General features: G+C 44.2%; 8 protein-coding genes across 8 annotated transcripts; 4 read left to right on the forward strand and 4 right to left on the reverse strand.

Moving 5' to 3' along the window:
- Window positions 1–346: 346 nt before the first annotated feature.
- EAE98_009369 (uncharacterized protein) lies at window positions 347–1,692 on the forward strand (the record flags this gene model as incomplete). Its single annotated transcript, XM_038956990.1, has 2 exons — window positions 347–1,048; window positions 1,099–1,692. The coding sequence occupies 2 exons, from the start codon at window positions 347–349 to the stop codon at window positions 1,690–1,692; spliced, it is 1,296 nt and encodes a 431-aa protein (XP_038806757.1).
- Window positions 1,693–2,662: 970 nt separating this feature from the next.
- Window positions 2,663–3,394, reverse strand: EAE98_009370 (uncharacterized protein; the record flags this gene model as incomplete). Its single annotated transcript, XM_038956991.1, has 2 exons — window positions 2,663–3,246; window positions 3,301–3,394. 2 exons carry the CDS (start codon window positions 3,392–3,394, stop codon window positions 2,663–2,665), a joined length of 678 nt encoding a protein of 225 aa, XP_038806758.1.
- Window positions 3,395–4,308: 914 nt separating this feature from the next.
- On the forward strand, window positions 4,309–4,968 carry EAE98_009371 (uncharacterized protein; the record flags this gene model as incomplete). Its single annotated transcript, XM_038956992.1, has 2 exons — window positions 4,309–4,608; window positions 4,663–4,968. The coding sequence occupies 2 exons, from the start codon at window positions 4,309–4,311 to the stop codon at window positions 4,966–4,968; spliced, it is 606 nt and encodes a 201-aa protein (XP_038806759.1).
- A 494-nt stretch (window positions 4,969–5,462) lies between these two features.
- EAE98_009372 (uncharacterized protein) lies at window positions 5,463–7,327 on the reverse strand (the record flags this gene model as incomplete). The annotated part of the gene is made up of 6 exons (XM_038956993.1): window positions 5,463–5,810; window positions 5,859–6,207; window positions 6,262–6,531; window positions 6,587–6,674; window positions 6,728–7,078; window positions 7,138–7,327. The coding sequence occupies 6 exons, from the start codon at window positions 7,325–7,327 to the stop codon at window positions 5,463–5,465; spliced, it is 1,596 nt and encodes a 531-aa protein (XP_038806760.1).
- Window positions 7,328–11,776: 4,449 nt separating this feature from the next.
- Window positions 11,777–12,502, forward strand: EAE98_009373 (uncharacterized protein; the record flags this gene model as incomplete). Its single annotated transcript, XM_038956994.1, has 1 exon — window positions 11,777–12,502. One exon carries the CDS (start codon window positions 11,777–11,779, stop codon window positions 12,500–12,502), a length of 726 nt encoding a protein of 241 aa, XP_038806761.1.
- A 1,779-nt stretch (window positions 12,503–14,281) lies between these two features.
- On the forward strand, window positions 14,282–14,491 carry EAE98_009374 (uncharacterized protein; the record flags this gene model as incomplete). Its single annotated transcript, XM_038956995.1, has 1 exon — window positions 14,282–14,491. One exon carries the CDS (start codon window positions 14,282–14,284, stop codon window positions 14,489–14,491), a length of 210 nt encoding a protein of 69 aa, XP_038806762.1.
- Window positions 14,492–18,088: 3,597 nt separating this feature from the next.
- On the reverse strand, window positions 18,089–19,449 carry EAE98_009375 (uncharacterized protein). The gene is made up of 2 exons (XM_038956996.1): window positions 19,139–19,449; window positions 18,089–19,061 (listed from the first exon to the last, which is right to left on the reverse strand). The coding sequence occupies exons 1-2, from the start codon at window positions 19,312–19,314 to the stop codon at window positions 18,332–18,334; spliced, it is 906 nt and encodes a 301-aa protein (XP_038806763.1). The 5' UTR covers window positions 19,315–19,449; the 3' UTR covers window positions 18,089–18,331.
- A 333-nt stretch (window positions 19,450–19,782) lies between these two features.
- On the reverse strand, window positions 19,783–21,221 carry EAE98_009376 (uncharacterized protein; the record flags this gene model as incomplete). Its single annotated transcript, XM_038956997.1, has 3 exons — window positions 19,783–20,160; window positions 20,220–20,593; window positions 20,675–21,221. The coding sequence occupies 3 exons, from the start codon at window positions 21,219–21,221 to the stop codon at window positions 19,783–19,785; spliced, it is 1,299 nt and encodes a 432-aa protein (XP_038806764.1).
- Window positions 21,222–21,699: the final 478 nt, after the last annotated feature.

Genomic DNA, 21,699 nt, shown 5'->3' on the forward strand with positions numbered 1-21,699 from the left:
CATATTAGAAGGCATATCTATTCACACTTTTATCTTGACTTTTGTCTTAAAGACCACTTTCATCACATTTGAAAGTTGAGAACGATCAAAAAGTTACTAGCTACTTAGCAGTCTGGACTACGAGACTAGCTCTAGCTACGTACTAGTTCGTTCCACACACACTCACACATTTAAGAAACTCACAAGACACATATTCTATTTCATTAAGCTTTCCCCCCAAAAAACTGAATTCATAATTACTTGCACCTTCGCATCTTCAGAAGAGAGTCATACACGTTGATTTGAGAGACAACAAAATTCACTATTTCGCTGACTGTACATCTTACAAACATCATTTCCGGAAAGCATGACCGAAATATCAGACTCTGAGCTTCATAGTTCAAATGACAACCAGATTGGGGACACTTCTGATCATGAGTACTTTGATGATTTTAATATCTTTGACAGTGACCAAGAAGAAGAAGACTACGGCGCCTTTCAAGACTTCGATGATTTCTCCGACAACCAAGACAGCAATCAGGATTTCGCTCCTTCCCCCTCAAGAGAAACAAATATTGAAGGGCTGACAATGAGTATTTCCGATGTTGAGCTCTCAGAAGACAGACCATCTCTCGTGTTCTTTGAAAAATTCAACCAGTTTCCCGAAGAAATTCAAATGAGCATTTGGCACTTTAGTGCTCTACAAGTCAGGCGTACCATCGTCATGGCATTGCGGGAAAAGACTTTCCAGTTTGAAAATTATCCTTCTACACCAGCTTTTATGCAGGTATGTCAGCAAGCACGAAAATATGGCAGGGAATACTTCTATGCTGTTGACGCGAAGGGAGTCCCGCATGATGTCACCGACCCCCAACAGGTTGACGAGTCTTATTTCTATGTCAACCCCATCAGCGACGACTTTATCTTGAAATTCGGAGATGAGACGTTTTGTCCTTCGCCGACGTACTGTCCCATACAGTTTAGTCCGGAGTATATGCGAAAGGAATTGAGAGCTCAGGAAAAAGAACTTTATAAACTCGAAGAAGAAGAGGAAGACGCTCGTCTTGAGGTACGTATTCGCCATATTCTATCTTGATCCTTTTGGCTAATGAATACTAGGCGGACATAGGCCATATAAGATTACATGTTCCTGCCGTAACCACAATAAGTTGGGGCTCGTTGTTTCAACCCATTCCCGCTACACCTGCAAGCGTAGCAAGACCCGCTCCCCATCGTCCCGGCGAGCCAATTTTCCCTCCTGCGTCAATACTTCCTCACTTCTTCGACAAGATTCGATCGGTTGGGATCAACCTCTCACTTGATTGCCCAGGAGTTGTCGGGTTTGAAGCCATGAGCGCTGAGCAACTCCAACAATGGACCGAAGATCAAGTTACTTGCAAATTCAACATGGTGTTCAAGAAAATCATGGATCGTCTTCCTCATCTCGAACATGTATTTGTGGTAGTGAGAGCATACGGGCGAAGTAATCGGTGTGAATCAGAACGGGGTTTCCCGCGTGAGCTGGAGAAGAAGAAATGGACGAGTGTGGGCATGGAAAAGGGAACGGCGAGACGGATGGGATATAGAGAGTTTAAACAGTTTGAGAATCAGGCAAAGGTTTGGTTAATGCATGAGAGGATTGATAGGGGAATGCAGTTGAATAGAATCGACTTTGGGTTATATGTTCAGACAAATATTTTGTGGGAGATTTAGGGAGGAGGGAGGATCTTCTGAGGGAGTAAGCATTTTAGTTTGCATGTGGCTTTGTTCCTGAAAGATATCATGAGTTTGGGAAGCTGGAGGTTTGGCTATCGCTATCGCGTGTTAACAGCCTGTCAAAGACTTTATGATGTCTTTCGATATAAGCTCACAGGACTTATCGTCTCCTCCTCCCCGATTCTCTACTTGCGAATTTCGATTAACATTTTACTCGTTTACGTTTTTATCTAAATCAGGTTCTACACGAAAATTATCACGGCGCATATAAGGAAGGGAAAACAGGCATACCATATCAGGAAGGGAAACATATATCTGGAGTCCCGACCTCACATCTGGAATTCTCCATGTAAAAAGGATATGGATATCGAATCTCACTTCAATCATATGACCGATCGATGAGTTACAGGAATTTGATCACATTTGGGATAGGTTTGCCGGTAGTTAAGGTCGTTGAGATACTGATAGTAATGGATATTGAAGCAAATTGATTTGGATTGGTTTTTATGAGTGCATGGTGAGGTGAGGTGGTGTGAGGTGATATGATGAGATGTGATATGATGTGATATGATGTAGAGTAAGGAGAGTTTTGGGGAGTAGAATATATGATGTGAGTGAAGATGTATGGTCTATGTTCGTTTCATGCTCATGCTTAATGAGGTTTTCTAGATCAGTGTTCTAGAATTGACCATTTTTCGGCTAGGTTTGATGTGTGTATGTGTAGATGAAGGGAGCGGATGAGAGGATGAAGGTAATGAACGAGGCCCTGCTAAATTATTAACGATTCGTCAAAGCCCAAGATACAGATCACATTAGACCCGTAGGTATGGGATTTTTCGATGGTGGTAAGAGTATTGGCTTTTATTGAGAATAGATTTCTTCGTATAAAACGAACCAAAGAATATTACTACACATAAATTCGTGCCCCATCCACCATAGATACACAATCCTCCCATTGAGACATCCCTCACTGTCTCTTCTTCGAAACCGATCTCGTGACATGCCCACTTCCACTCCTCTGCTTCTTGTCCAATTCCTTCTTCTCCTGCTCTTCCTTCTCAAACTTCTCCGCCTCGTCTTGATCCTTACGCTCTGCATACCATTGGCCGGCTTGCAAAACCAACACGCCCACCAAAACCAAAGCTAAAATCGTGTTACTGGCTGCCAAAACCCTCAAACTATCTTCTCTTCCTACGCCTGCTTCTCCTTCTGGCGCACCAGCCTCGCCATATAATCCGAGTGTTACAATGCGCATACCCTTGACAATATTGGTGATGTAAACCACGACGCCTACGACATAGAGAACGAGTGATGCGCCATCGAATAGGAGATTGGCTTCTGAAGGCTTGAAAAGCTTAATGAAGAGACCGATAAATCCAACTGAGACGACAATGTGGAGGATACGCGGGATGATGGGTGGAGAAGCGTGCATGAATTTCAAATGCTCTTCGATGAAGGTATAGTAGGCATCAGGAGTACTTTCGGTGGTCCAGAGAAGAGGGTAATCGTACGGAAATGAGGAAAAGAGAATCCCGAGGAAGAAGCATACAGCTGTGATGTGTCAATTGGGGTGTGGTTCAATCGAGCATTATTGGGAAAACTTACGGCCGATGATCATAAAGGTCGCGAATGAACTCGCGCCTCCTTGACCTCGAGGTTTATCGTACGTCTTGAAGATTGAGACTTTCGAGGTATCCATTTTGTGTATGTATGAGTGCGATGCGCTGCTGAGGTGTTTGAGGATTTGAAGAATTGATGCGGATGGTTTCTCGGATGATTTCGAATTGTGCGAATGTTCCACGGATGGTAATGGTAATGGTAATGGTAATGGTAATAATCTTATAATCTTATCTGTTTTGGTGGGCTGGGCTTAGCTACGGCTGATACAATAGTGGGGTGATGAAGTGGTTACAAGTACCTACCTACCTAGTAACCTTCGGTGCTTCAATGGAAGCTTGACTTGTACATCAGATGAGAGATGTGATCTAGAACTCACAAGTGAGAGAATGAATGCATATGAATGCGACGACAATAGATGATTGAATTTATATAAAGATACCAAATGAGAAAGAAGCTATTGACGAAATCAAAGATAACACATATACCTAGGTAGATATAGGTAAACTTGTAAGATTCTCAATACAATTTATGAGAAATTACAATTGCGAGCTCAATCTCTGGTAATCTCTGGTAATCTTGGGTGGAGACTAGGTGGGATAAAGAAGCCGCTAAGATGATTTGGGATTTCCTGTACGGGTGTACTGGTGTACGAATGAACTCCGATGTTCCGGCAAATTTGGACATTTTTCGCTCTCGGTACGAAGGAATAATACCTACGTTGGTATATCGTATACCTACTATATATACGTCGAATAGAGTTACTAAAGTCCACAGACGGAACTTTCTTTGTATTAGTGATGGATCGTCTTGGTATGACGGATGAGTTGGTCATGTCATGAAAAATCAATCAGGAAAAAAGAGCTCTTTCTTGAGGTACAAGTATCAAAGAAGATTCTTCAATCTCCATCCATCCATTGCATTCAACACATCCATTACATTCAAAATCTCTTCATATATCTTCTATTTCTATATTCGCCAAACTATCTCTCCATTATGATGAATATGTCCGTCTACCTCTTCTGGTTTCTAATCTTTCTTATTATATGTCTACTCTTCATCATTGTGCTTCTCATTCAGAATCACGTTGATGAAAAAAGTCTCATTGCTACACCTTCCATCAAAAAGGACGATGCCATTTTTACAACCTATGCAAGTGTCAAGATCAATGCCTCTGCAGACGATGTTTTCCGTGTAATAACCTCTTCCAAAAAATACGGAAGTGGTTATTCCCAATATCAATTCGAGCATGATCAGGAAAAATTGCCAGTCGTGGGCGCCAAGGGGATATATTCCGTGAGATACTCCTCATTGTGTAGAAAGTTGTGTAAAATCTAATTCGAAGTGTAGTTTCGGGTCGAAGATTTACGGGATCGCTGTGTACCTGTTACATTGACCATGCTGGATCCAGTGCACAGAAAGATGGTCGCGAAGACTACTCAATACCCCAATTGGCTTTTGGGCTCAGAAAGAGTCCAGGAAGTGGTGGCGGTGAAAGGCAAGGCGAACGTTTGTGAGTATAGGACTTGGTTAACCGTGCAGGGAATTGCGGCATATTATCCTCTGTTGACAGCAAAAGAAGAGATGGAGGACGTTGTCAGAGATGCGGCCACAGAATTAAAATTGTTTATTGAGTCGCGGAATCGCAAAGCTTAACCTTTGGATTTGGAGCAAGAATGCTCATATTGGGGTTCAATTGACGGGAGGCGAACATTCGGGGATATCCGTGGTCGCTGGTAAAAGCTCGTCAAATTACGGAGAGAAGCACTAAAAAGGATATGTGTATCAATGGGCCCAAGATTAGGAGAGGTACTTGTCTCTTACCCACCACGACACAATGTGTTTTTTGAGAACAAGTCGTCCTAGACCTGATAACTTGCAGACGGCAAAGTTCTTCGGATTTCGAGGATTTTTAAGGGCTCACGAAGGAGATATTTGACTTTGTCGATTTTCCGAATACGTGGGGCTTGCAAAGCAGACCTTGTCAACGCATACATGCTATCAATCATAACGAAGCGTGCTTAAAGAGATTGGAAAGAAGAATTCAGTGGATATTAATGGAACTACTTGTCTTCACCAATTACTGTCACCGTATCTAGCTCTATTAAGCTTTACATGCCCGTCTACACCTCGCCTTAACGACATTAGAATCATACGATCCTCTCTTCTGTATGGTGAGCAGCTGCCTTCTCGTCCAAACCACCATTACTAGTCTCGGCACCAAGCTGCAGATCATGTTCCGCGGCAATAACTCTTGCCTTCTCGGTCGCAGCTTGACCACCAACGAGCGCATTGTCTCCATCGAAATGCTTCACAATTTCTTCCAAAGGAGTGTTTCGTGTCTCGATGTAAAACTTCCAGACAACAAAGAGCTCAAAGGTCAACCATACGCAATAGAATATGTAATACTTCCAGTGAAGATGATCCAAAGCGATTGGGTTAACATATTGGTTGAAGAATAATGAGAGGTCAACGGCCAAGAACATGACGGTCATTCCCTATAATTTTAATTAGCAACGCCAGCAAAGAGCAGGGAAATTCATTACCTTTGCACGAATATTGTATGGCAAGATCTCAACACTGTAGCCAACCAAAAGACCTGACCACGCACAATTGTAGAAGACGTAGTAGAGGAAGATCATGACGACTACCGCATTTGCAGAAGCTTTGCTTCCGTGCATCGAGAATTGAGCCGAGCATATTGTCCAAACGACGAAGACACCAAGCATTCCTCCTGTGGAAACCAAGAACAATAGACGTCGACCAAGTCGATCGACAAAAAAGCACATTCCTGTGGCCACAATCATGTTGACGATCTGAAGGATGCCGTTGATCAAAAGTTTGGTAGTTGAGCTCTTGATACCGATTTGTTCCAGTACAATGTTAATGTAGTAACTAAATATGATGTTAATTTTCATTTTCAAATATTTTTGACTGGTAGCAACTCACCTGACAAGACCGTTTCCTGACCATTGGGAAAAGAAACCAAGAGATACGAGAATAATAAGACGATGTCTGTTTCCTGGCGTCTTCCAGAGCTCGGCCCATGGGTTTCCCTCTACTTCTTTCTCAAGTAATAGTGTTTGGCGAATTTCCTGGTATTCGAGCTGCACAACTTCGTCGTTTTGGTCTCCAGAAGCATGTACGTCTGCCAAGATCTTGAGTGCTTGCTCATTTCTGCCTTTTGCAATGAGCCATCTTGGTGATTCGGGCACGAACCTTGACCTGCATTAGCTTCTTCTCCCCGAACTAAAGATCTCGATTAGGGGCTTACCATATAAAAGTCATTTGGAGGATGGATGGGAAAGCCTGTACGACGGATGGAGCTCTCCATGACCAATTTCCTGCAATGTTGTTTGTTCCTGGGGATTACATTAGCTAAATATTCAAAGGCTCTGGCGAATGTGTTTCATACCAAATGTTAACCAAGCAGCAACAAAACTTCCGATGTACCATGTGGTGTTGTAAATAGTGGTGTAGATAGCTCGATGTTGTGGGTGGACAAGCTCAGTGATGAGCAATGGTGATGCACCATGTGCGATTGCGACTCCGAAACCAATCAGAAATCGAGCGCCTACAAACAAGCCGAAGGTATATCCCAAACTTTGTAGCAGTACACCGATGATCATGATTGTGCAACCGATCATAACACCTGTACGTCTGCCCAATAAATCTGCAGCGTATGGTACAAAGGGAAGGGCGACAAGTGAGCCGACCGACATAATACAGTTGAGGAGTCCGAGTTGAGAGGCCGTGGGATGGAAATCTAAGGCAATCGTAAGTTTCATATTTCAAGATAGGACAATTCATCGTAGAAACACTCACAAGCTTCCCAGGCGGGGAGGGATTGAAGACCGTTCATCATGGAGCCATCGTATCCATTCGTTGCAGAGGTCAAAACAACGAATATCAAACAACAGTACAAGCCTCTCATTCCCTTCTGCGTGTACCATGTTACTCGAGGGAACTCCTGGCCCGCGAGCTCGAAAGTAGATTTAGTACGTTGGAAATCCATCTTGACTGCAATAACAAAATCTGCGTTGCCTCAAGATTATAAACCACAAATGTGAATCGAGGAGAATCAACGAAATCCACCACAATGTTTTGTCCTGCATTCTCGACTGGGGAAACGTGGGATTATATACATCTGCCATCTGGGCACCCCCATATTCATTTTATCCTTTGCTATTAACCGGTGCCCAGTCTGCACCTCATCCAGACCGGCCGGACGGAGCCACGGTCCGCATATAGCCTCTATAATATATGTACTAAGGCTACTTCGAACGCTCTGTCGGTAAGCAGCATACATCTACAGATATCAGCTGTTGAGGTCTCGCCAGTAGGAGTGGGATGGACGAAAGGCCTAATATGGTAAAGTTCAAGCATTTATCCTGGTCTGGGGACTCCTCACCAACAAATCAAAGTTTCGTTGACCACACTATTCCCCAGGTTCTCCATAATGCCCCGCATTTTAGAACAGTTACCTGGGTACATGTAATCTGAGGGTGATTTAGGCTATATCCACAAATTGTCGGGTGGCGCCGGTTAAATGTGCCATCGTAGCTCTCACCGTTCGACTAAGCTCCTCGTGTATCCTCTTGTGGCCAAGCGATATCGTTTGTCTGTTCAATCAGAACCTACAGTATGGATACCACCAAAGAAGATTGAGATGTTGACCAGGAGATCACCTCGTTGGCATATTAATCGTACATTAGAGTAGCATCTGTGCTGATCTAGAAACGTACGACTCCGTATAGCAATCAAACAACATAAAGTGTCCCGCTTACCCAGGAGGCAAATTTCTGATTTCCCTAACGAAAAGCAGTGAAGTCTTATCAAGTGATTAAATCCAAAGACGCGATAGATCATCGTTTGACACTTCAGCCTGTGGCGATAGGTTCGAACCTAAATACTCAAGTACTCATCTGTCTTGTGTGGGAATCCATTCGTCTTACGATTTCCACGTAAAGCACGTCATGGATGAATGGGCAGACGGATGATCAATCCAACCAATCTTATCATACCTTTCATCAACAAATCCTCCACCTCGAAGACAACGGGAAACTTCAGGCCAATGCGACGGACAATCTAAAAAAAGAGTCGAAGGGATTTCACGACAGATTTATCGTGAAAGGATCCGAAACTGTGAGCTTCATAATTTTGTTTCATGCGAAGTATTCAGCGAGGCTCTAAGTCATACGAGACCTGTGTTATCATGCTTTTCGGATCAGATACTGGAGATCTATCGAAGGAATGAGCGACTCCATCAGAACCCGAGTGCGACCCGTGCATATGAAACTATTTTTGTGGCCTCAATAGCGCACACTCGAGATCTTCCTCATGAGATCAAAAGAAGGTCTCAATAGACTTTGAAGGATCATGAGAGTTGGTAGTTACCCCTCCTTGTCACTGATTGGGATTTCACATGATTCATTTGTGCTCCGAATGAGGAGAGGCCTTCGTTCTGGTCATCAAGATAAGCCTAGCACGGGGTAGTAGTTTATCACATGTGCCAGCATCCCACGTTTGTTTCCTCGGAATATTAATCATTAACTTTGCTACAAGGCGTCATCATCAGAGCGTCAATGATGGTGAAAATCACTTGCATGAGTGGAGCATCGGGATTTTCACACCCTAACAAGGGCGGCTCGTAAATAATTATTGGCAGATGAGATCACAACACCTGGATGACTTGTTGTGATGGCACCAAAACAGAGAATATTGCCTCTCTGGGAGCCTTGACGAAGACGGCGATTACTTGCCATGTTATCTCCCGATCACACTTGGTATCAACACTTGGCAGAATTGAAGGCGTACTGACACATTCAGATCCCACAGCTCGATCTCACCAAATCCTACGCCCCGTTCCGAGTATCCCAGCAAGACAATAGACTGATCCTATCTTACTCATGCTGCAATAATTCCATCCGGATTTTGCTCGACTACAAGCAAACTAGAATAGGAAAATTCACACGAGATACTGATTCCTATCATCACTCAAAATTGAGACATGATGATGCTCAAGATTGACGCTGGCCGCATTGAGGCCATCTAATCATGTTGCGGATCGTTCCTTGACCATCAATTGACCAATGCAATTCATACCGCATACGATCTATCGACCCGTAGTATTGATCTGTCTGCCAGATGTGCCACAGAGGAGCACTGTTTAAGCTACTACATGTAAAGCCTGTTAGAATCCCTGAATGCACCAGGTTGAGCGCTCCAAAGAAGGATAGGACAGAGAGATAAGTGAGAGCGCATGGATTGCGAATCGTAAGTCTTGACAGGTCGTTGTATCGCAGTCTTCGAGAAACTAAATTCGTGACATCTTCCCATTCGAATCAAATACCCCGCCTTTGTGGACTTAGTCCGAACCGCGCGCTGCTGTATCGACTCGGGTCATGGGATAGAACCCCGAGTGATACGGCAACCACTCATGTCAGTGTTTTGAGCCACTTTCTGAACAACTGTTGAGAAAACCTCGTGGCTGGCGGCTCCATTTATCCCTGGTAGCCTTCAGGCGCGCGGAAAGAGCCCAAATTGTAAGGCTGTCAATTGAAGATATTTTTTCCTGATACTGGTGATTCGACCATGCAATATGCGATATGCGATATTTTTGAATATTGAACTCTAAGGGTTCTGTTTGGCTGGTTGCGCGCGTCGATTGTGATATTGAGGAAACAATGAAGCGGTAAGAACACATTACAAAATGAGAACGTTGAACCCAATATTGAAATAATCTGTTCATTCAATCCGACATTTGCTCTTCTCTATTCTCAATTATATCAGCTGTCACAGAAACCCTCACTCGTGAACACACTTTGACAACCACAATACTGGCTCTATCGGCCCCCTTCTCACCCCTATACTTAGCCCCCATTTTCACATTGGAGTTGAATCTTGTCCATCATTAATATCAAATGAAAAGCAATTCTGCCCAATATCACTATCGCACACCTGCCGGACAAAGCACCAATCAATAGATCAATCGACTCTTCACCGAATCAAAAGCCATACTTTTGACGCCCGAACACGTTCGTGACATCCGCTCTAAGTATAGCTTATAGCCTATACTCACGAGGAGACCCCCATTTGAGCGGAGCCAATCAAATTAAATTCAGCTCCAACCGCTCAGGTTTCTCCGGTTTCTTTCTCCTGCAGTTCACCCAAAACGCCAAACTCAAAACGCGAATCACGTCTTAGGATTGCTACATAGCTTTGTCGGTGTCGGTTGATATTGGTCGAGTCAGCTCAGAATATTGACCTGGTTCTCCGACCGTGGAGGATAGAACAACAACCTTCGAGAGCGACGCCACCATTAGAAGTCACAACATCTCGATATCATCCTATCAGCTCGTGGGTTGTATTGAAGTTCCCTTGTAAGATTACATACTCTTAGCACACTTCACTGCCACCATTGCTCCGGAGTCCGCATACCTTCCCTTCCCTTCCCTTCCCTTCCTAGGTCGTCTACTCGCACACCTCGCATGAACAATTAAGGATAATTATTGTATTACATACATTTTTTCCGATTACATGCCGACACTCTATTCCTTTGCCTGCTAGCTAATTAGCAAACATTTCTCACTCCAGTCTCAGAGACTCACATGCGGATTCCTGGTCAAGACTCATCTCCAACTAGACGAGATCTGCTTGCTCAATTAACACCTTCCATCTACCCTGGCCTGGTCGTGGAACTTCTTCCTAGCCATCACAACCCTCGGACCAAGTGCAATATAAAACAATCACCCAAATCAACCCAAGTCGCTTCCAGAAAAGAAAACAAACGGCTTCACACCTCACGCGTCGCCGCTTTTACATATCGGAACTTTTATTGCTTGTGTACAAAGTTCCCAGTATTTTCACCACCACCTACGAGCCTACCTACCTAGTAGGTATTGCTCCCTCTCACGTTGAACAAGAGGATCCTCTACCTAGCACATTATTGGATGTTCCAGACATTTTGGAAAAGGTCCCAAATAAATTAAACGGTAACGGCAACGCGATCGAATGAGAATCCCAATCCAAATAAAATCAAAGTTCTTAGTTTATTAGCTGCTTTCCTAATCCCCCTCCGTCCCTTGTCTTACCTCCGACCCACATCCTCTACCACCTTGCCTTGTCAAAAGGCCTCCACCAAGGCGGCCAACATCATCAATTACGCTCATTGCCAAAATCCCCAAGCGCCCTCCTCTGACTTAGTACTGGATACTAAATTCGTCAGTACAGATAGACCCTGTTCCTTTTGGCGCCATCTCTTCCGTTACCATACCTTCCACCTTCCTTACCTTGCTTCAGCTACTGGGGGAAACATCGTTTCGAAATTCATATTATAATACTTCCCCAAGACCCAAAACGTCTCAACTTCTACCCTTCTTTCTTCACGGATCTCGAGCCCTACCGTCGTCGCTGCTTGCACACCTTTGGACCCTTTTGTCTACTTCGTCATTCTTTACAAATAATGGAAACCCCAATCAAAACTTCTGCTCCCGCAGCCGTGAGCGCACCTATTCTTCCTCCACCCAAAAGATCAATGTCTACCACCAAACCCAAGCTTCCCCAACTCAAGACCCCAATGTCTTCAACTTTTCCCTCGGAGCTATCAGCTCTATCAAATTCCGCACGTAGCCCACTTCCTGGCTATGCCGACTTTATCATCAAACAAGAAGACTCTATCAAGACTCCCATTACCCCTCCACTTGCATATACCGACTTCCTCAAGACTATGAACAGCCCCATAGTTACAGAGATTAAGTGTTCGAGGCCAACACCTACATCTGCACCCTCGTCAGAATCTTTGACTAGCAGTGAAGGCAGTGACTGTTCATGCAATTGCGATGCACATAAGTCACCAGCCACTTCTGTTCCTCCTACTCCATTCAGCTACCCAACATCCGCGCCATCATCTGCAATCCTGGGACGTCTTCGCATTCCAGCTTCACCAGCATCTTCCTATGCTGAATCTCCCTTAAGCGCACGCTCTCCCTTTAGTGCACGAAGCGCACGTTCGCCATATGATTGGGATCTTAGAGCCAAGGGAAGATACTTTGATATCAAACCACAGAAGCAAACACGGTCAAGCGTTCGTCAAGTCAGGGAAGTTGTCACCCGAACAGTCACATATACACCTCGAATGAGCCCCGCACCCAAGGGCAAGAGAAGGAAAGTCGACCATCATGTGGAGTAGATATTTTATACCAATATATTGCCCCTCATTTCGACACTCTATTTATCGCATTTCTTATATCTATACATTCCTTTAGAACCACATACATCTACATCACTACTCATTATAACATATTTCTTTTGTCACCGCCGTTTAACCAACAAAATCATCTTATATTTAACGACTTTATGGCTTCATTTCTTGATTGCGACAATAATGGCACCGTCGTGTCTTGTTTAGGGAGGAAAATGTGCGAGCTCGGCGATTATAGCCTGGAGTCTCATCTGGAGTTCCGGAGTGGACATCATTCATAGCACGGCCTTGGTGTTAACAAGCGGGCAGATTATTGCATTTTGGGGGGTTTGCTTGGACTTTGGAAAGTACAGGAGTAGGAGTGGAGGATAAGGTCTTTTTTTTTCATTGAGGAGGACGGGACTTAATTGCTGGCTGTTGGCGTATAATTTTGTATATCGGCGTTTCACGGGCATGTCTGAGTGAATGGATACTTCTTGGGTGCTGAGAAGGAATCATTCGAGAGGGGAAGAATCTAGGATCAGGGGAAGAGGAGGAGTGGTGAGATGAAGCTATAGTGGAGTGTTCCGTATAAGCTATCCAATGAATACAAAAAACAATATTATATCACACTACCTAGGTACCTACACTACTACAGATTATTACCTAGTATTTCCGTGAATACATCCATTAGTTCCCTCCAAGTTCAAAATGATTATGCAATTTATGACTTATTTCTGAACTCCATTCCATCCATTCTTCGTCTTGATCTAAATGCATGATCTACCGGACCGCATGCCCATCGTAAATACAACTCCCGAAGCACATTTTTTCTTACGTGTGAATAATAAGTTATAACGTACACATCTATCAATAACATCAATAACATCAATATCCAAACCCAAATCAAAATTAATCACACTTTTAAGTTCTCACTATTCAATTTCGTTGCACATGCAGTCAGAAATTTTCCACGTTCATCGCATCAATTAATCACGCAGCACGCATAATCACATCACCAAGACCCATCACATCAAGAGATAATCAATCAATCACTCCCCGCCGTGCATTCGCCGCAATAGATATTAGATATCACATCCCCAAAACCAAGTACCGATGTGATTCCCACAGCGTAAATGCACCCCGTGAATCCACTCAGTACCGGTGATGTATGTATGTGACATGTTTCTCGGAAATATTTCATACTTTTCACAGAATATGGAACATCCATGGCTGCATGAATGAAATAAGCTATATTTCGTATATCACCAGCCGTCCAAGCCACAAAGTGACGAAGATGAAGCGTGTCACGCTTGCTTGGAAAGGCTCCATTAAAAGAATACTTGCATGGCATGATGGCTGATTAAGGTGCTATCGATAACTAACTTCCTTCCTAGACTGCAAGCTGCCTACTAGGGGTACAATAGAAGCAGTGTAATAAGCACATGGAACGTTGAGAACTCCCTACGGAATACACAACCCGATTTGTAGGCTGGTCGGCTTCGAGGGAAGGGGGAAGGGGGAAAATAAGCATAATCTTCCTTCACAGACTCCTTGATGAATCGCTCGCTATTATTGTCGTGAAAAGAAATACATATCGATCGATGGCTTTGTAGCATTCGTGTACTCCTCCTCAACGGACGTTCTGGAACTGAGGGGGATGTTCAGAGGAGGTTACATTTACCAAAATTAGATAATCGTGTCTCACTGTACTGTATGACATGCCTTCCATACGGGTATCATCCAGCATATGCGGCACGCACAAAGAATTTCTATTTTGAATACTCGATGGATGAGGGCAAAACCAAGCAAACGGCACTGAGGGAGAAGCGCACAAAGCAGCATCGAGCCACTAACGGGAAGCGGGAAAAGACCGTCCGACTTGCTCGTGGCATCTTCCCAACTCGGATAAGCTATTGGATACACAAGAAGGGAAATTGGAAGAACGATGCCACACGACAGGGATCTAAGCGCCGCCAGATCGGAGATTTTAGATGAATGGGGAGCCTCTGCATGGTTGATTGGAGGGAGACAGGGTCAGGGAACGGATAAGGGTGTGCTGTGTGGATCTGTGGCATGCCTTTACGAGTGGGTGCTTATTGATTGGTGCTGAGGCAATGGGGAATGGCCTTAAGCGCTGAGGAAGAAAATATGTGGAGTCTTTGCCGGGGGACTCGATGCTTGACTTACGAAGGGAGGGTGGTGATTGGATGAGAAGTGAGAGTTGGGAAACCAGGGGAGTTGGGGGATGGGATGGAGGGGTTTGGATTTCTTCTGGGGGGGGAGGAAGGGAAGAGGAGTTAGGAGAGACGAGGATGTGCTTTTGGGTGAGAAATTGTTCTTCGTATTATGTATGGATTGGAGATGTTCATTATTTCATCATTACCATCGTCGTGTACAGAGTACTTTGGTATGGGATTCACTTGATGAGGTCCGGAAATACCGTCGATAGGAAGGAGGTTGTTGGATGGGATCGATGAATGTTTACTGTATTATTCCTTTCGATACAACACTTTTGGAGGAATACTGAAATTGTTTGGAAACATCGGAGTAGCCGTATGGCAGTGTTAAGTCAATGGTCATCTGCAGTCCCATGAAGTTGGTCACTGAGGCACAGAATATTGAATGAGGAAGAAAGTCCACGACTTGAGATAAGACCTAATCTTACAATTTTGCAGTCGTGAATTAATGCAAGACACGGATGCATACCAATTATGGCCATGGAAAAGAGCCTCAAGATACTTGGGATTCGGATGTCTTGAGGCGTATTAGCTTACATCGGATTGTATATTCGTCAGTATATTTTTCCGAGAGAGCCTCGACGTCTTAGGAACATTGGCACTCGGGAGCCTTGCTTGCGTCGTAATTGCTTACATCACAGGTTGTCCAAGTAGGTATTCGTTAGGACATTCGTCACGTCTTTTCAAAGTTCAGAATGATGATCTAATTCTTTCTTTTCAACCAAACGGATCAGACAATGAGATATTAGAGCATCTAGTTTCGAACTAAAACCCAAAACGTGGGGATACATCATACTAAACAGATGTAGTGTATCACAGGCGAAAGCCTATCCAATATCCCATCAAATGAACTCAGGATTCTCGGTTCTCCACAACCTCTAAACATCTCACGTAGGTTACACTGAAACAGACCCTCGAAAAAATATTAGGTATGGCATCGGACATCAACATTACCATCGATCCATCTGGTCTAATATTGGCTCACTCCGTGAACCGAATCCACAATAAACCTCCTAGTCGTACTGTCAACCGTTACCTCTTCACTGCCACTGCCGATATTGTGAATTTGTGACTCGATCACATCACAATCGAATCCGCCCGGCCTCGCCGAAGCACAATTTGCACAAATGACATATATCACAAGATCGGCGGGAAAGTTACGCGGTTGCTCGCACCAAGGTTCTCTCCAGGAAAGAATCCCGTGATTCACATCGGAAAGCACGTAGGATGTCGGGGCTGGTGGAGCTCTGCACGGAAAACAGAGGCATGAAAGAGGTAAATCCGAGAAGACAAGTCGCAAACATGTTCCGGTAGTTGGTTCCCCGTGCCTCTAACGCATTTGAGCTCGTTTCGACTTCACTCGGGACCGCCTCAGGGTTTCGTCACTCGGCGATCCGAAGAAGGATGCGAGCGTACTGAGAATGGGTGCTGGCATTCAGGGTGGTCGCCTATAATGCGGCCACCTTCTCCATTTCACTGCATATGTCATTCCTTTCACAGCAGCAAGGAAGAAATTTTCGTTATCAACACGAGGATGCTTTTTTTTCAAGCACTTGCTTCAATTGCTTTAAGAAAACTTGGCTCGGCTTATTACATGAACTTTCCAGCCAAATCCGGGCGGTTTTTCATCAGGAAAGCTCTACTTGATACCTCAGCTCGAAAATTACAGGCAGTTTTCGCCCAAGCCAACCCGGTCATCAAAATTTCCTGGGTCTTACAGGCCCCCACCCTGAAAGCTTGACCATCTGCGGGGGTAAGCTCCCCTTTGCAAGCAAATTGCCAGTGCTCGTGCGCGGCGGCTCAAAAGATTAGCAAATCTAAGGTGTCATGGCTGTCCGACTCCACTTCCAGCCTCACGGTTCGTTGGAAGGATCAAAGACGCAGAAATTTTAGGGGAATCCCAGCCTTGCGTGCAAGGCCATCCATCAATACTCTAGTGACGTTTGGGTTCGAAGGATTCGAAGCTTTGGTTGGAAATGGAAGCGAAATGCGTTCTAGATTAGAGCCAAGAAGTTTCTAGAGCCTGATCTTCGAGGGTATTTGACTCGGGTTTCTTCCCGGAGGATCTGTCTCGCCAGTTCCGAACCGTCTGATATTGATTGTGGACTCGTTTGGTAGGCAGCAGATGCGAAACCATTGTACAAACTGTATTCTGGAACATTAGTATGCTTCAGAACCTTATTCAACCGCGAAAGTGGATGTTTTTCAGACAATCATCATGGGTTTTGACAGGCGCGAGATTGCTACATGCGAGCGTCTTGTTGGTACAGGGCTCTACTGCTGGCCGTGTTTGGTACGCATGTCGATATTCCAGATTACAGATGCTGCGAGTGCGCTCTATGAGACATGCTCTATCAAAGCAGCACCAAAAGGTCCCTTGATCCAGATAACAGTACTGCCTGAAGCGCATTGATCAAAATCCGGCATCGAGCGCATCGAATACCTGGCAATGAACCTGCAAACACGCGGGCCTAAAAATGGGTGCTTGTAAGGAGAATTTAGATCTGCGTCCACCGACACGCAAATATCATCCACATTCATCACGACATGTAATTCTCATTTCCATATACGTCTATCTGATACTAAAAAAAGAACATGAAATCATGCTGCCTTTCCTCTGGCAGAAAGCGTGGAAATCACGATATTGAACTACATACGTCGCTGATTTATGACCTTGGCTTTCACATCGAGCCTGCAAGTGCGAGTCGCGTATGCGCATCTGTGCTGGCGACGGTAATTAATGAGATCTCAAGAGTCCACGTCCGCCCAACTGCTGAGTAGATAGTCGCGTGCAAAATAATGCAAGATTACATTACATGCAAAGCAAATGTATCTGCGATCGGTGCAAGTCTCAGTATAATTTTACTCGCACTGCACAATCAAAATTATCCTCAGCATATTTCACATCCAACATCCATCCCTCAACATCAACTTGAAATGCCCACACACCCACTTGGGCATTCATTCAATACCATACCACATAGGTAGGCACGTGCCCAATAAGTCACCACCCCCAAAATTCCCTCCTCGCTACCTATATAATATCAAATAATTGCTTCAATCTTCAAGCACCCCCACGTCTCGTATGGCGCAGCAGGTAGGGTTCGTCATTCTCGAAGAATGATGTCCGCCTCTCTACCTCGCACTGGCAGGGCTTCGTCAGTGACAACGTATATAATACCTACCTCAACGCAAGTTCTGGTAACGTAGAAAACGATTTGGCTCATTGGGATTCTAGGCGTCCGGGCCTAGAGTTTTGCCCTTTTGCTGGTTGCTTTGGAGGGAGGGTCTTTTGGGTGACTTTTTTTTTGTGGGGCCGGTCGGTGATGATGAGATTGGGTAGTGAATCTCTCAGAGTTTTTTCAATTTTTTGAAACCTTTTTTGCGAAGACAGTAAAAGCAAGGAAGCAAAAGTATCGTGCAATTATTTATATTCATAATTCAGTCCTGATAAATGAGATATCCATCCTCTATCTGTCATTGCTCTTCAATACCGCCAATAACTCCCTATCAATCATGCAAAAAATTTCTCAATCCTCAATTCCCACACCGCATAACTCCTGACCTCCCTCAAAACCAGAGCCCCCTTCTCACCCACCTAAAACTTCCCCAAATGATTCACACACCTATCCCCCCTACTCCTCTCCAACTGACACGCCACCCCCGTACTAACCGTATAATCCGTCCCCGTCAACGGATCAACAATCGTATGGGTCCCCAACGCGCCCCTCACCGCCTTCGTATACGCTCTGAACAGATCCGCCGCAAACTGCGTCTCCTCCTCGACATACTTCTCCAGATGAAACAGCGCGCGTCCATAACACGTGCTTGATTTAGTAATCGAGCACGCATAGGGTTTTACACAGGCAGCGACAGCCAGCTTGCGCGCCTCGTGGGAAGGGGGGAGCGAAATGGCGAGTTGCATGTGAAAACTATCGGGGAATTCGCCGCGGGCGGAACACCAGCGGAGGAAATTTCGGAAGCGGATGATGATGGGGGAGAGACCGGTGATGGAGAATCGATGGCAGGATTGGAAGAAGAGGAGGTAGAGTGTGAGTTTTTCCTGGGAGTCGATGACGGTGTGGGGGAATGTAAAGGCATCTGTGGAGAGAAATTGAATCACGAGTTCGAATTCCGCGATGGATGTTTCGGGGAGGTGGAGTTCTTGAGATTGAGAGGCAGATTCTCTGAGAGGGGCATTAAAAGCGAGGTGGAAGAATGGGGATCGTGTACAGAGAAGACTTTTTGGTAGCATGAGAGTTTGTTTAGAGCCATTCATAGAGTTGACCACGATCTTGACGGTGGGTTCAGTGAGGACATTGATTTTGCTGGGAAAGATTTGTTAGTTCGAGTGACTATGAGTCTCTGGGGGAAATGTGAGTTCATGTGTGTTGATAATATTTACCTCAAGAATTGATCTGCTGGAATCTCCCTGCAAGTTTGTTCTTCTGGATTGGTTGATCTTCTGCTGCGGGTTTCCCAGGGTTCATTTTCATTTTCATCGCTATACTCATCATTGGAGGTTTGATAATCGTCATCATCATCCTCGAAATGAAAGACCTCGTTGTCCATAATGCCCATTTGTTCTTGATATGATATGAGACTCTTGGGGAAATTCTGTGATGTTTGTTTGTTTGGAAACGATTGAATAGAAGTTGATTCAAAAATTATTTAAAAAATTGTTTGAAATAGTTTTGAAACAGGTGGCCAACAAGGTATATTGGTGTTTCTGCTTTGAGATGGAATTTCAACATGAGAGAGCAAGTTTTTATAAGGTTACATTTCACGCTAATTGTAGGTGGCAGTATTAAAAAATAATTTGGCCAACAAGGTTCTTTTCATTTTTAATTCAGTGTCGTACGAGAATTCTACCTGATCCGTCTCGTTTCATATGTGATATGCCACATGATTTTTACTTCAAGTTTTCCACGTCCTAATATCAGATTCTTCCGTGGTTTCCTTGTTTCATTGTAAGTCAGAGAGCTCAAAGTATGGTAAAGTAATAAAAAAGCCACTACTACCATTCCTGCGCATCACTCTATTGTTCGCTCAATAAGAGAATTTCTTGCCATCAAGAAGATCATACGATTCGGCGAAAATGCAAGGTGTACGTTTGTCTGCCACTTCTCGATACACACGCATGAGATCTGCCGCGAACCCATCTAATGAGTCAAGCTCTCTTTGAAAACGGAATTCCTGAGCTTTCCCATGAGTAGGATTGGCAGACTGAAGGTAGGCTTGGATACATGAGCGAGCAAACAGCATACGAAGTTTTTGTCCGTTTGGAAAATTGACAACTTTGTGAATGTGTCCTGCCTGAAGATAAAGTCGATCTATCATAAGCAGCTGTTTGATATTATCCAAGATCATATCTGAGATATCAAGACTAAGTTTCTCTGCCAACTCGTAAAATTCGATAAGATTTGTCTATGTAAAATGAGAGATTAGCATTGCTTTATCCTACATAGCGGGTTATTATGACCTACAACTTGTTGTGACCCAGAACTAAAACCAGCAATACCCGGGCGGACAAAAGTACCAGTGTAGAGATATTGCACAACAAAATCAAATGCTAAGATTGAGCATTCGATTTTGAGAGTTTCTCGTGTGATTTGACCCAAAGTTTCAACTATGATGGCAGTCTGGAAGTATGGCGAGGCCTGAATAAGTAATGCTTTAGGTATGAGATAGCTTTTGACCCCCAAGTGAATACCCGCGGTGACGAGAACTTCAGGACCGCGAAACAAGTCGAGTCTGTTTGTGAACTCATTGGCGGGCAGTTGAGCAGCAATGTTATGAGTAGTCTTGGCGCGTTTCTGGGGTGGTGCATTGACTGTATCGCTCTGAATTTGATGTGAGGCTAGGTGATGTCAGTTTTTGAATTCTCAGGGCGTTTTCAAAGTTCATCTCCGTCATTGAACCTTTCTGGGGTTAGATTTACCATTATTGAACAGAGGCTCGGCAGGTTGGACTTCTTGAATGCTAGGAGTATTGCTGACTGCTCTAGATGTGAAAGATTCGAAGTTGGGACCGACTGTGCTAGAGCCAAATAAGTTAGACCTCGCCGACGTAGCAGGTACTGATCTGGCAGGAGACATGAATGTTGAAGTGTTCATTGTAGGTGGCGCTAATGTTGCTAGAGGACTTCGATTAGTGGCTGAGCTGTTAGCACTCAATTGGTTGACAGTCGAGGCAGCATTTTCTTGACTGTTGTTTTTTGCTGAATTGTATTCGGTGGAAGAACCCAACATCTTGGATGGAGAATTGTTGAAAGTTGCCCTTGTCTCACTCAATCTGGTTGAGCAATTAGAGATTAAATCAGATTGGGCACTGTTTGAACCTAAAAGAGACGTTGAATCTGATGACTCAGGCTGGTTGTCGCATACATCTGGTGCAAGCTTGTTGCACACCTCAGCTGTATTTAAAAGACCACTTGGAGTGGGAAGAATTGAACTAGCACCAAAGACCGGATGATTCAAGTCATTCATTGTGCAGACGATTCTTCAGAGAAAAACTTAAAACTTGAACTTTAATCTTGAGAGGATTAGTGATTCCTCTCAGGTTCACCTTCTTCTTTTTGTTTGAATGCAAGACTCTTAGCGCGATTTGCTAAAAGAGGAAGCGACGACCTCGATTCACTTAACGCAACACTTAAACCGTTTGAACATGAATTTGAAATAATTCTGATTACTGGAGCCCTCGGAATAAATAACGTCTCACTCGGTATATAAAATCTGGTGGTAAAAGTTGCTGCATTTTTGTGTTGTGAATAAATTAGGAATCATCGAATGCGTTTGGTCATTTCATGCTATAAAAGTAGCAAACGGAAGAACTGCAACATACTGATAGTCAGATAGGGCGAGAACGAGATAAGAGACTCAGCGATCTTGATGTTCGTCCTTCTGTCTCGTCTTATTGACCAGAAACGAGATATACACATTGTAGTCTTCATGTGCATTAATACCA

This window comes from Botrytis deweyae (genome assembly GCF_014898535.1).
Source record: "Botrytis deweyae strain B1 chromosome Unknown BDEW_027, whole genome shotgun sequence".
NCBI classification, from domain to species: domain Eukaryota; kingdom Fungi; phylum Ascomycota; class Leotiomycetes; order Helotiales; family Sclerotiniaceae; genus Botrytis; species Botrytis deweyae.

Bases quoted from the DNA above. Each gene is read 5' to 3' on its own strand.
- EAE98_009375 (XM_038956996.1), bottom strand. From the start codon at position 19,314: ATGGGCATTATGGACAACGAGGTCTTTCATTTCGAGGATGATGATGAC. The intron at 19,062-19,138 runs GTAAATATTATC...AATCTTTCCCAG, and splicing joins CCAGCAGATCAATTCTTGAG to CAAAATCAATGTCCTCACTG.